Source organism: Scaptodrosophila lebanonensis, unplaced genomic scaffold, assembly GCF_003285725.1.
Source record: "Scaptodrosophila lebanonensis strain 11010-0011.00,11010-0021.00 unplaced genomic scaffold, SlebRS2 tig00000043-arrow-pilon, whole genome shotgun sequence".
In the NCBI taxonomy this organism is placed as follows: Eukaryota; Metazoa; Arthropoda; class Insecta; order Diptera; family Drosophilidae; genus Scaptodrosophila; species Scaptodrosophila lebanonensis.
In genome coordinates, this window is record NW_022060545.1 from 10,694,246 (window position 1) to 10,705,887 (window position 11,642).

General features: G+C 37.0%; 1 protein-coding gene across 1 annotated transcript; it reads left to right on the forward strand.

Moving 5' to 3' along the window:
- The first annotated feature begins 3,548 nt into the window (after positions 1–3,548).
- On the forward strand, positions 3,549–10,622 carry LOC115622975. The gene is made up of 5 exons (XM_030517127.1): positions 3,549–3,693; positions 5,425–5,643; positions 5,703–6,418; positions 7,280–7,660; positions 10,498–10,622. The coding sequence occupies exons 2-4, from the start codon at positions 5,448–5,450 to the stop codon at positions 7,619–7,621; spliced, it is 1,254 nt and encodes a 417-aa protein (XP_030372987.1). The 5' UTR covers positions 3,549–3,693; positions 5,425–5,447; the 3' UTR covers positions 7,622–7,660; positions 10,498–10,622.
- The last annotated feature ends 1,020 nt before the right edge of the window (positions 10,623–11,642 follow it).

An 11,642-nucleotide genomic window follows, 5' to 3' on the forward strand; every position in this document is an offset into this window, starting at 1 on the left:
ATTACAGAAATTGTAGTCAAGCTGAAACTTGGAAGCTTTTTAAACTTTTATGAAAAACATAAGACTTTATCTTTGGATAAATCGAATGCATATTATATTTCTAATAAGTTATTTAATAATGTAAAGTAATTAAACCACTTCAGGCAGTAAAAAAAAGTAGAGAAAATATACACATAGACATACTATTTAAGCCATAATTTCATTCTGGAATTTAAACTCTGACTCGCGAACGCGAACGGGTTAATGGGAATTATTGCGTACACGCATATCTACAATACAAGCCGGCTAGTTGAGAGCGTATAGTATACACACACACACACACATACATACATACATATGTATATATAGAAACGGACATATGCTGCCGACAGTCAATGTGTATATAGTAGTGCCCGAAAAGGGCCAAAACAACAACAATAACAACAACAGCAATAATATCAACAACAAAAGGAGCCGAAAACGTGTCGCCGTTTGCTGTCGCTGCCGCAGTTAACGTTTCAGCTGACGTCGCAGTAACCGCCACTATTGTAGTTGTAGTAACTGGGCAGTAAATAGGCGTATGTGTATATATGTATATACATACATATATACATATAGCTGTACTACAGACAAAATATAGGGACAGCTGGCCAAATGGGCGGACATCACATGTGTGCACGAAAATTTAAATAAACCAATCCATTTATCGGGCATTGCGCCGGCTGTTTTGCAGCTTCGCTACTATTACTACAACGACAACAACTACTACGCACTATGGCAGCCATTTTGTGTGCATGTATGTGCGTGTTCATGTGGTCGGGCGCGCGTGTATGCGTGTGTGCATTGGTCACTTCCGGTGCGGCATGCGTATGCGTATTTTTGGGTGTTGCATGAAATACGAGAAATTTTTACTACACAATGCCCCAACGATAAAGGAGCGATGTCAAGCGATGTCATGCAACTTCGGGCATTGCTGTGTGTATGCGGTAATCGATAAATTTCACAACAACAACTAAAGAAACAACAGCATCCCATATAGTAGCTCTACATGCTCGCAGACAGATTTATAGTTTGTGTTGCAAGCGTCGAAATAGTTGCATGTACATACATATAAACTTATATATACATATACACATGATGCTGCACGTTCATAAAATCAATAGGCAACGTTCTCAATGCTGCTGCTGCTGCACTCTCTCTCTGTGCATCTCTCTCTGTTTCTCTGTCTATCCCTGTTTTCTTTTTATGCCGGCCGGTTTAAAGCATTATTTATGTGGCATGGAATGGTAACCGGCATATGCCCGATAAAGGCATAATGCGTGGCATGAACGCAAGAGGATTTTGGCACTTGGTAGCTGCGCTCAATTGCAGCAAATAAGTCACTTAGAGGCTGCTGGCAATTACACAGAGCTAAGTCTGAGACTAATTGCACAGAAGACACAACTACGACTGCCTGAGAAGAAAGAAATTAAAAATTCCATACACAAACAAAGGCGCGTGGTCGTATGTTGGTTGTTGGTTGTGAAGAGGCACATGTTCTGAAATAAAGAAATAAAAACTCACAGTTGGGGCAAGGCAGTCGAGGGTGTGTTTCAACGAAAATGTCAAACAATTAAGCAGCAATTACAAAAAGGTTGACTGCAAGAGATGGGGACGAAGATGAAGGCAACAGCCACGTTTCGTACGTGTGTGCATAGGCAGGAGCTGAATAAAATAAAACGAAAGAAAGGTTGAAAGCGTCGCTAAACGTGTCTTCAATTTGCTGGCAGGGTGTGTATGCATGAGAGGAGTTGGGGCTGTTCAAGAGGAAGGCATTCAGTACGGCCACTTAATGGCATACACGCGCAAACAGCTCACATACATATGTGAGTGTAGTACATGTATGTATGTATGTGTGTACCCTCTACATAGGGCCAGGGATATGCGTTATTGATGAGCACACAGCACACCATTATACGTTTATATGTATATCATATATAGTACCTATATATAGTATGTGTACTACAGGACACTGGCAGTGAACAATGCAGAATGCTTTTAGGCCCACTTGTACATAAATAAGAAGTACTTGGGGGAGATGGGATTTCGAGATGTTGTTCCAAAATAGAACAGACGTTTAATAAATGATGAAAGGAGTCGTCATAATGAGCAAATAATTGCAATTATATCGATAAGTGTCATAATGAAGCTAAAGTTAATTTCATTACAAAGCAAGAAAGATGAAATTTTAGCCATAAATATGTACACTTGGAAAGCTATTTTGGGATAAATAAAATATAATATAAAACAACATACTAGATACAAGAGGTATTCATTTCAGTATTGATCTACGTTGGCTACAGTAAGTTGATTTTCTCGATATAGAATTAAAAGGAAATATGAAGGCCACATATCGTAACTATGGTTCTACGGTAGTCTTACGACTTAATTAAGATTAAATTTCAACTTAATAACCAATACGTTCACATTGATAATTATAAAGTGCACTTGCACAATACAATTGACTACTTTAGTAAACACTTAGATATTTATGAGAGCTTATTATTTTATAATTAAATTGGATAAAGTTCTCATACTTATTATTAGGATGCCAAACACCTTACCACACAATAAATGGCATAAAATTGTTATATTTTATCGTTTAAATTATTAAAGAGTGGTCAACATAAAAATAATTTATACACATTTTTTCGAATTTGTCGATTATGTCATGAATAAAATATTATTTCAATATTATAATAAAATATTTGGATTCATCTTTTAAACATAACATTTATCTATTTTTATAGGAATATCAAATTTATTAAATGAAATAAATTTGTCTTTAATCATTTTCTAGGTATTTGCGATTATAAAAGTCACCCATGAACGAACGGCCCTAAGTAAAACAAGAAAAGCCGACGCTCAGCTTGCTGCATTTTTAACTGCTTAGAGAACCTTTAGATAACACACAGAGATTTTTAAAAGCAATATAGAGTAGCTTTGTGAATATGTCGGGTGAAGGTGATTGAGTAAGGGAATACTTCTACAGTTCCTTTTAAGAATTTTTCGGATAAGCGAGTATTTTATTTTTATTTGTAAAAGCTACAATAATTATTTAATATAAACAGCTTAACCCCATTCGATATGTTTCATTAGATATTATTACTACAATAAGTCAACTTATTTTGTAAATAAAATAGCAAAATGTTCAAACATATTCGTGCCAGTTGCCGATTATGATTATAATACGCGATCTCAAAACGGTTAATACTTTAGTATTTCTCTTCACTAACTAACTTTATAATCAGAAACAGTTTTAATTAAATTCATAAAAAAGAATACCAAAAACAGAAAATGCTGTTGGAAAAAAATTAAGACTAAACAAATTTTGACGATAAACACCAACATGTTTAACTGCACCATTCCTTGAAAATCACTAATATTATTAATTTTTTTTGATAAGCCTTGAAAACAGTTTCACAATCATATGCCAAATATTTATAAAAAATAAATGTTTTCATAAATATTCAATATTTTCAAAAGTACATAGAAAAATGTTCATAACTTTAGAGAGTAAAGTGTCAAAATTGTATGGGTTATAAAAACAATAGCTGGCAAAATAAAAATTGGCGATTATATAGAAATAGCGGCACTGCAATATCAAAGAAAAGTTTATAAGAAAGAAAATCGCATTAAATACAAAATTCCTAGGCGGGGTTGTGTAGAACAAACGTAAGTCTCAGTAAAGATCATAAGTGTTGGCAATCAGACGTCAATTGAAACACGATTTTATATTCAAATGACAACGCAGATATGGCCCCCGAACGTACAAATAAACTCATTACTTTTTAGTCATAAAGATAAAGCCAAACATCATTTGCATACAATTTAGTCGAAAAAACACTCCACTTTACACAAGAACGAATAAAATTGAAGACTGCTCTGACAGCTGCCTTGATTTTTTGCACGTTCTCTTCAGCTGCTTCTGCCGCCGCCGCTGTTTGCCTGCAATGCAATTCAATTTATTTTCAATTTGCGCGCATGCAACGTTAGGAGAATGAAGGAAGGGCGCGGACGGGCGGCGCTCACACGTCGCGATGCTAAGCGCCTTTCATTAGACAACACATAACTTTATCAGCAGCACAAAATTTGCCAGCGCGTTGCATACTTTCTGATGTTGTCTTGGTATGTTTCTGTAGCCGGCGCACGTTCTTATTCTTCTCTATTTTTTCCACGAATCTTCTGCACTTTTCAGTTTATGTATACAAAACACCTACACTTACAAACACACACACACACACACAGTTGTGATTGCATGTACATATGTAAAATGTGCAACGGCTTCTTTCTATTTTTTATTTATACGCCATGCACGTTGCCGCTGCCATTTACCGTTTACCGTCGTTTGGCTTACTATTGCACTTTATGGCCATGCACGCTCTTTCGTACACAACTGCAAGGCGCCGGCGCTCTCACGTTTTTGTCTACACTGGCGTGGGAGTTTTACTCTCACACCCAACCACAACAACTGATTGCTCAATCAGTACCGTTATCAATTGCGACTCTCCACTGGCCTGTAAGCTAAGACTCTACCAAGCACCAGGCACAACCGCACGCAAGCAACGTCGAACAGCAACTGAATTCACATTGCGCTGGCCAGCAAGCCAGTCAGCCAGCCAGCCATTTCGATGATTGTCGTCCTTTGTCACCTGCCTCCTGCGCTGTGGATGCTGTGTGGCAATGCGCAGAAGCCGTGCCACACTTGCAGCGCGTAGTAAAAGTCGTAGTATTTGGATGCCATTTGCAAATGTGCACATCTCCGCATGTGTTGTTTCTTCATTCATGGGCGCAACATTAATGTGCAATGTATGCCAGTGCTGCCATTTATTGATCAGATCATGGGCGGCAAAGTACGCACAAATTGGTAGCACTGCAATGCCTACCCTGTACATGAAGCGTAATTACTTATTACAATTATTTATATTTATTTAAATGTATTTTATTGCCAATCATTTTATGAAAGTCGGCAAGAACAAAAATATGAAATGCTTCACCTTTTTCATCCCCTGCATTGCATATGGATCTGCTATTACAAACCTCCATTTATAAAAACTTTACACAGCAAAACTTTACAGCTATGTATGTACACCGAATTCTGTTTTTACGCGGCCTTTTTTTACACAATTTTGATATAACACGGTTTAAAAATTAAAAATTTCATATATATTTCTTAGAGATAAGGAACCAATCTCCAATTTTTGCATATGATCAATGTCTTTTTTTACACGGTTGTTTCTGGAACCTATCTACCGTGTAAAAACAGAATTAGGTGTACATATATACACATATGCATGTATGTTCACATATACATACATACTTAGTATGATTTTCTCGTCTTCTTCTTCTTCTTCTGACTTGTTCATGTTGCACTACATTGTCTAATATTTTATTCGCACTGAATAGGGTGAACTCCATAGCTAAGAAATATGAGTAACTCAGAAGAGGCCAAGTCATCGGATTTTATAGGATCCATTGGGCAATTGGCGCACCAGTATGCGCCGGATGTGAAGAGCCATCGCACTTTTATTCATGATGTTTTCACCCTATGTGGACGGATTGAAGAACAATTGTTAAAAAACAATTCCATCTTTAAGAACTCGCTGAGCAATTTGAATTCCACAGGTACGTGAATGGATCTTTTCCAATGTTGGCTTAGAGCTTTAGCAATCCCTTCCCCACAGCCGTCTTTGTGAATGGCGAAAATATTGAGTTGCCTATCAACTTTGAAGTCTTCCTGCCGATGCACCTACCTTTGCCTGTGGAGATGGAGTTCGATGAGGAGAAGCGCACAGTCACGCTGCACAACACGAACATCGCGCACCCGTTTAATTACAATAAGCTTATTAATTCCAAATGCATTAACAACTTGCTGAAGACCGAGCTGTTGCGTATTGTCCAGCAAATCGGATCTGTGGAAATGGGTGCAGGCACTATTTATGAACTAAGCTACGACTCCCTCTGCATGAGCAGGTGTCCTTTTGTGCATCAGATAAAGGCCTTTAAAAAGAGCAACGTGGAGGAACACCCGTGTGGCATACGTTTTGATTTTGTGGTTGCTCTGGAATTTGAGGGCAGCAAGATGCCATTGCCTTCATATTACTATGTTCCTCCCACCTCAGACGGATTGTCCTACAAATGGTACGCCTATTCACTGGTGGGTCTACAGGAGGGTTTTAGGGCAGCCGCTTGGGCCGTCTTGGTGCCAAAATGGCACTCAGTCGACATTGGTCAGCGCATTCGTGCGGCAAGTGCCATTCAACTGCTTTATCGACTGCTCTGGTCGCGTGAGTGCTACCTATTTGCCAATGCGTTTTCTGTCAAATTCGGCTTCACTATGACCACTGAGGGCGCAGGCGAGGCTTATCCACTCATGTCAACGTCCGAGCTATTGATCACAGTAAGTGAAATCATTTTGAATTTATCTATTTAATTGATTTCAACGTTTTTATAAAAGGGAAAGTTATTATCCCGAAACAGCACTGAGTCTGAGAAAGGTTTTACTCGTTTGTTTTTTCGAACGAAGTCCACTAAGATCTTAAACTGATTTAATAGGAAATTGTAAATTAAGTAAATCATCAGCAGAGTCAAAAGCGTCGAACTAATCTCCTAATCAAAATCAAACTGTTTATCACCAACAGTTCGTATTTCCAGTCTTTTTTAAAGCAAATAAATTTAACTTTTGAAAGCGATAAATTCTCCAAACTGGGTAAAATTCAGTTCCAATTTATAACTTCAATTAAAGGAAGCTGCCGAGTTAGAAGGAAAAATGTGCTCCTAATACTATCGAAATTCTTGGCCAGAAATTGTAAACCTTATGTTAAAATAATCCTATTCTGAAATGTTCAAGACATTTTGTAGTTATAGAAAGAATTATATTGTTGAACTTTTGGACAGGTACTCTATTTTTTTACGCTTTATTAAGAAGAGTCTGTGAGAGAGTTCCCAAAATGCGATTACGCGATTTAGTGCCCTTCTATTTGAAATTGTTTCTTTGCAGAATTGAAAAATTCCACTTGCAATTCCATAAATTATTTAAATGTTAATTAATCAATTTTTTTCTTTTATTTTAATAAAAACGATGCATTCCCGTTTATATTTGTGGACATTACTGATACGTAACCAAAATGCTCTGAAAAAACTATCTGCAGAACTAAAATATTGTAGAAAAACATCGTCTCAATAATATCTACTATATTTGGATATTGACTCAGACCTATACTTGTATTAAAACGCTAACCCATTGACTTTTTTATTACAGACACTGGGTCATCAAATCTTTCGTAACTTCTCTCACATCAATCGAATGCAATCGAATCAAAGAAATCTGGTTCTAAACGAGCAGAGTACGGAAAAACTATGCGAACAGCAACAGAGGGCCAAGGACATGTATGATATGCTGTCGAAGGGCTTCCATCTGAATTTCATTGCTCGGGCGTGCATGAAACTCTACTCTCAGATGATGTTGCGTATGAAAGAAGACGGCAAGGCCGAAGCCTCAGGGTCGGGCGCGGACACGGAGACGGCTGTGCTGGACTCGAATGTGGAAGCCACTGAAGCCGCCACCGAACCGGTCACAGTCCCAGCTCAATGGTTAAATTGAGCGCATGAAGCCGTCCGAGCGTTGGTTTGGCCAAAAAGGGTTAGTTGTCCGTCACCGCTTTGCTGGTATTTATTCTTCGTTTTTTATTTTTTGTTTGCTGTTATTGTACGAAATTTGAGTTAACTGTAAATTGGCCAGCTTAATGCTTGAAGGGAGAAGGCAGGAAAGGAGACAGGCAGACAAGCAGGCAGGCAAGTAGCGATGTCGACGTCGTCTTAGTGTCAAATCACAGTAATTGTGCAACTTTTATGCTTAAAATAAGTGGAAAAGCAAACACACACAGTCACAGACACACCCACCCACACACTCTCTCTCACACACACACAAACAAACAAAAGTTAATAAAAGCCAACTAAAAACTAAAGCCGTGCGCTCTCTACGTGTCTGTCTGTCTATCTGTCCCCCCTGCCCCGCTGTCCAAAAAAGTTAAATTGCAAATGGCTTGGGAAGGTTCTGGTCTGCATATATACTAAGTGTTTTTAGGGGTGGCGGCAGGCGTAAAGGGTGCGGGCGTTACATGAAATTTTAGAAAAATTTGCTGTTATTGTTGGCAAAACAAAAAGGTTGCTGAATCGTAGTAAGAGGTGATGATGGGGGTGGGGGTGGGCTTTGGACCGTGGACTGTGTGGGGTCGCATTAAACAGACAGCATACGAAAAAGTTTACAGTTTCAGGAGCTGCAGGTTGTTTGGGACTCTGTTTGTTTGTTTGTTTGTTTTTGGACCATTCGTTCGTTTCATTGTTGTCAACTTTTAACTACTTTTTTATGTTGTTATTATTTTTAAATGCAAATGTGCGCGACGCATTCACTTAAATCTTTTTTGATTTCATTCTCGTTTTCATGTCGCGAGCCAAATGCAATTTGTATTTATGTTTTAACAATTACATTTTTTTCGTATTCTTGTTCGCGTATTCAAACGACCAAAAAATCTGCGAATATAGTGTGTATAGCCATACAATGAAGCACACACACAGCATATAGTACATATATAAATATACAAATATACATATATGTATACAGTACTATATGTATACACAATGCATGCATATCGGCACAGATTCAATTAAAGCTGCCATGGGCAAGCAAACGTAGAGCACCCCCAAGTGTGCTCAAATCAAATGCCAATGCATGCTATTGCATTTGCGATTTAAAAAATATGTAGAGGGTGGATTGACAAATTTTGGCAACGAACTTCAATCGAATATCTTACGTATATCATATATTTGAAAATTCGGTACAGTTTCCTGGCTCCTCGATATTGTAGCTTGTGTTGCATGCCAAACCCGGAAAAAGTCGGACGTTCAAAAAATAATTCGCCTTATTAGATCAAGCTAAAAATAGATTTCAAAAATCAGAAAGTTATGCCATTTCTTGAACTATATTATTTCTTATTACAACTTTAAATAAACTTTAAATTAATTAAATATATTAATTGTGAACTGTTACTTCCTCGGATTTGGCATGCCCTTTTAAGCCTCAGTATTGCCTCTTTTCGTTTCAAAATTTTGAGAACGAGTTCCCACAACGTCCTTAGGACCGACTTAAAATTAATTACCTTGTATGATCTAAAAAGTACATCCTATTTTTTCAAAATAAATGACTACTATTTTCTTATTGTCAATTACTTGTAAGAATAATTTAATTAATTAAAGAACTGTGCAAACGTGTCATACTTCCTTCGCAAAAAAGTATATGTTTTGTAAAAAACACGCGAGAAATGCACTTCCCAGCATTAATTTGTTGCCAATGCCGACAAGCAACAACATGAATAATGGCCATTGAGCATTGATTATTGCATTTGCACGCTATTTTAATTGCATTCGAACAAATTTTTGTATATACATATACATATGTATGTATGTATATAAATTTGCAGTTTAATTTCCGTTTTTTTTTTTTAGTGGTGGTTCATCAGGAAGAACTCAAAAGATTGGTTTGAATCAACTATAGTCAGCCACTGGGGCTAACCAATTCGATTTAATGGAAACATTTTTATTTCACTTTCTATTAAATACCCTGGGGAGCAACGTGCACAAAATGTTTATGCAAAATGCAATCATAAAATATTTTCAGCCAGTCAAAAACATAAACATTTCAAAATCGCGCTTTTTGAAAGTCATAAAAACGAACAGCAGCAGCAAAGCAAATCAAAACCAAGAGGGGGGCATAACCTAAGCAAGCTCCAAATGTAACCAAACATTACAAGTAAGAAGGAAGCTTTTTATACCCTCTTCTCGAAGGGTCAAGGCGGCTATACTTACTACGCAGAAAATCTAAGCGCCAAATATTATATAGTATATTTAAGACCAGCATCTGTCCGACCATATGAACACCTACAACTTTGGAACTACAACAGTTAGGTTCACTTGTACTTGGTATATGAACATTTCTTATTTATATGCACATCAAGTATATTACAAACAATATTGGACCGCATTGGATTGATATATGCAAAAATTACTACTAAGATGACTTTTTTGCTTATGTTTATTTTAAGAAAATCTGGTATTTTAAAGTTTAGTATAGTCCTTCACAATATTCTGAAATTTCATAATATTCCGAGTGATATACATAGCTATTAAGAAAGTAAGGGAATCTTAATTCTATGAAACGATTCAGTTAATCAAATTGCTTCATAACCAAAGACTTGCACTTATATGTAAGTTTAAGGCTTTTTCTGATACGACGATCCTTCTGAATCCAAAACCTATTTTTATTTCGTACTTCACTCAAATATAAAACCCAAAGTAAATTAAACAATTTATACACTTATTTTGTTTATACCCCTAAACATATATCTTAATATGTTTATTTAAATGTCTTTAATTTATTTTGTTATTTTCTGATCTTAGAATATATTCCTTTTCTTTTTTCAGATTCTTTAAGCAGTCAGCGTTCCTGCCATGTGTTTTTTTAATTGTTCAAAGCCAAATATTCAATTGTAGCTGATTATATCACAATAATAAAAAGATATATATTTATATATTTATTCACATTCTAAGATTTAATTACTTTTATCAACGCATAATAAGATCAGATAAGATCTTTTTCATGAAGTTCTGGGTTCGAAATATGTCTGGTTTTATGTCATTGTCGATTGCCTTTCAATCAGCACTCAAAGCTGTCAATCAATAGGCGTTCACTTTGCTTCAGAATCTCTATATTTAAGTTTTGTATAGAGCCTCAAGATATTTTCAAGTTTAATCAAAATCTACTTGTATTATGTTTATCATATAGCTGTCATAAGGACGAATCTGCAGTATTACGCAAATCGTCTCACTATATCATATAGAAATGCACACTTCATTTCAGCTGAAATGCTGAAGCGAGATTATCCTGAGTATACTATATAACTAGGAAGCGTATCGAGAATTCGATTTTAATAGTTCTTACGTCTTTCTGTTGTTGGGTTTTATTTGTTGAAATTGCGTAATATACTAAATCCACTCGACATCCACGAGCGTCCATTTCCCCTTCGAGCTGTAAATGAAAAATGCTACATAAATTTTCGACAGTTGGTTGGCAAATCAACGCGTGGGAAAGTAGAAAATGCCAAACCGGCCGTCTGACTGGCTGGCTGGCTAGCTGGCTGCTGTTGTTGATGATGGCGTTGACTGCCTTTCGCCGGTGACGCCAACATCTTTAATCAAAAAATAATTATGAGCGGCAGCAGGGGAAGGTTCGTAGTCCTCTGCCAGGTCCCGAAATTACATTTGAATTATGACAGCAGTGGGCGGCAGCGGCCAAATGAAATTCAAGCGTTCCAAGTTTGTTGTGGGTTCGCCATGCTATCCCTCTTCTTTTTATTTTCTGGGCAAATGAGCTAAGCGAAATTTGAGTGTGAAGTGCGGGTGTAAACGGGGGACGCCAAGAGAAAGCGTACCAGAAAAAAAAAAGTAGTACGAAAAATGCGGCAATTTACGCAACAAAATAAAGTAAGACAACAGCAACGGAGCTCTGAAAATTGTTTTGACGACAAGGACCGTGACAATGTTGTGAGCCAGAAGCTAAAGCAGATACA

What these genes read in the sequence shown, in the direction of transcription:
- LOC115622975 (XM_030517127.1), top strand. Translation starts at nt 5,448, where the DNA reads ATGAGTAACTCAGAAGAGGCCAAGTCATCGGATTTTATAGGATCCATT. An exon ending in GAGCAATTTGAATTCCACAG is followed by an intron (nt 5,644 to 5,702) that starts GTACGTGAATGG and finishes CCTTCCCCACAG; the next exon opens with CCGTCTTTGTGAATGGCGAA. An exon ending in CGTCCGAGCTATTGATCACA is followed by an intron (nt 6,419 to 7,279) that starts GTAAGTGAAATC and finishes TTTTTATTACAG; the next exon opens with ACACTGGGTCATCAAATCTT.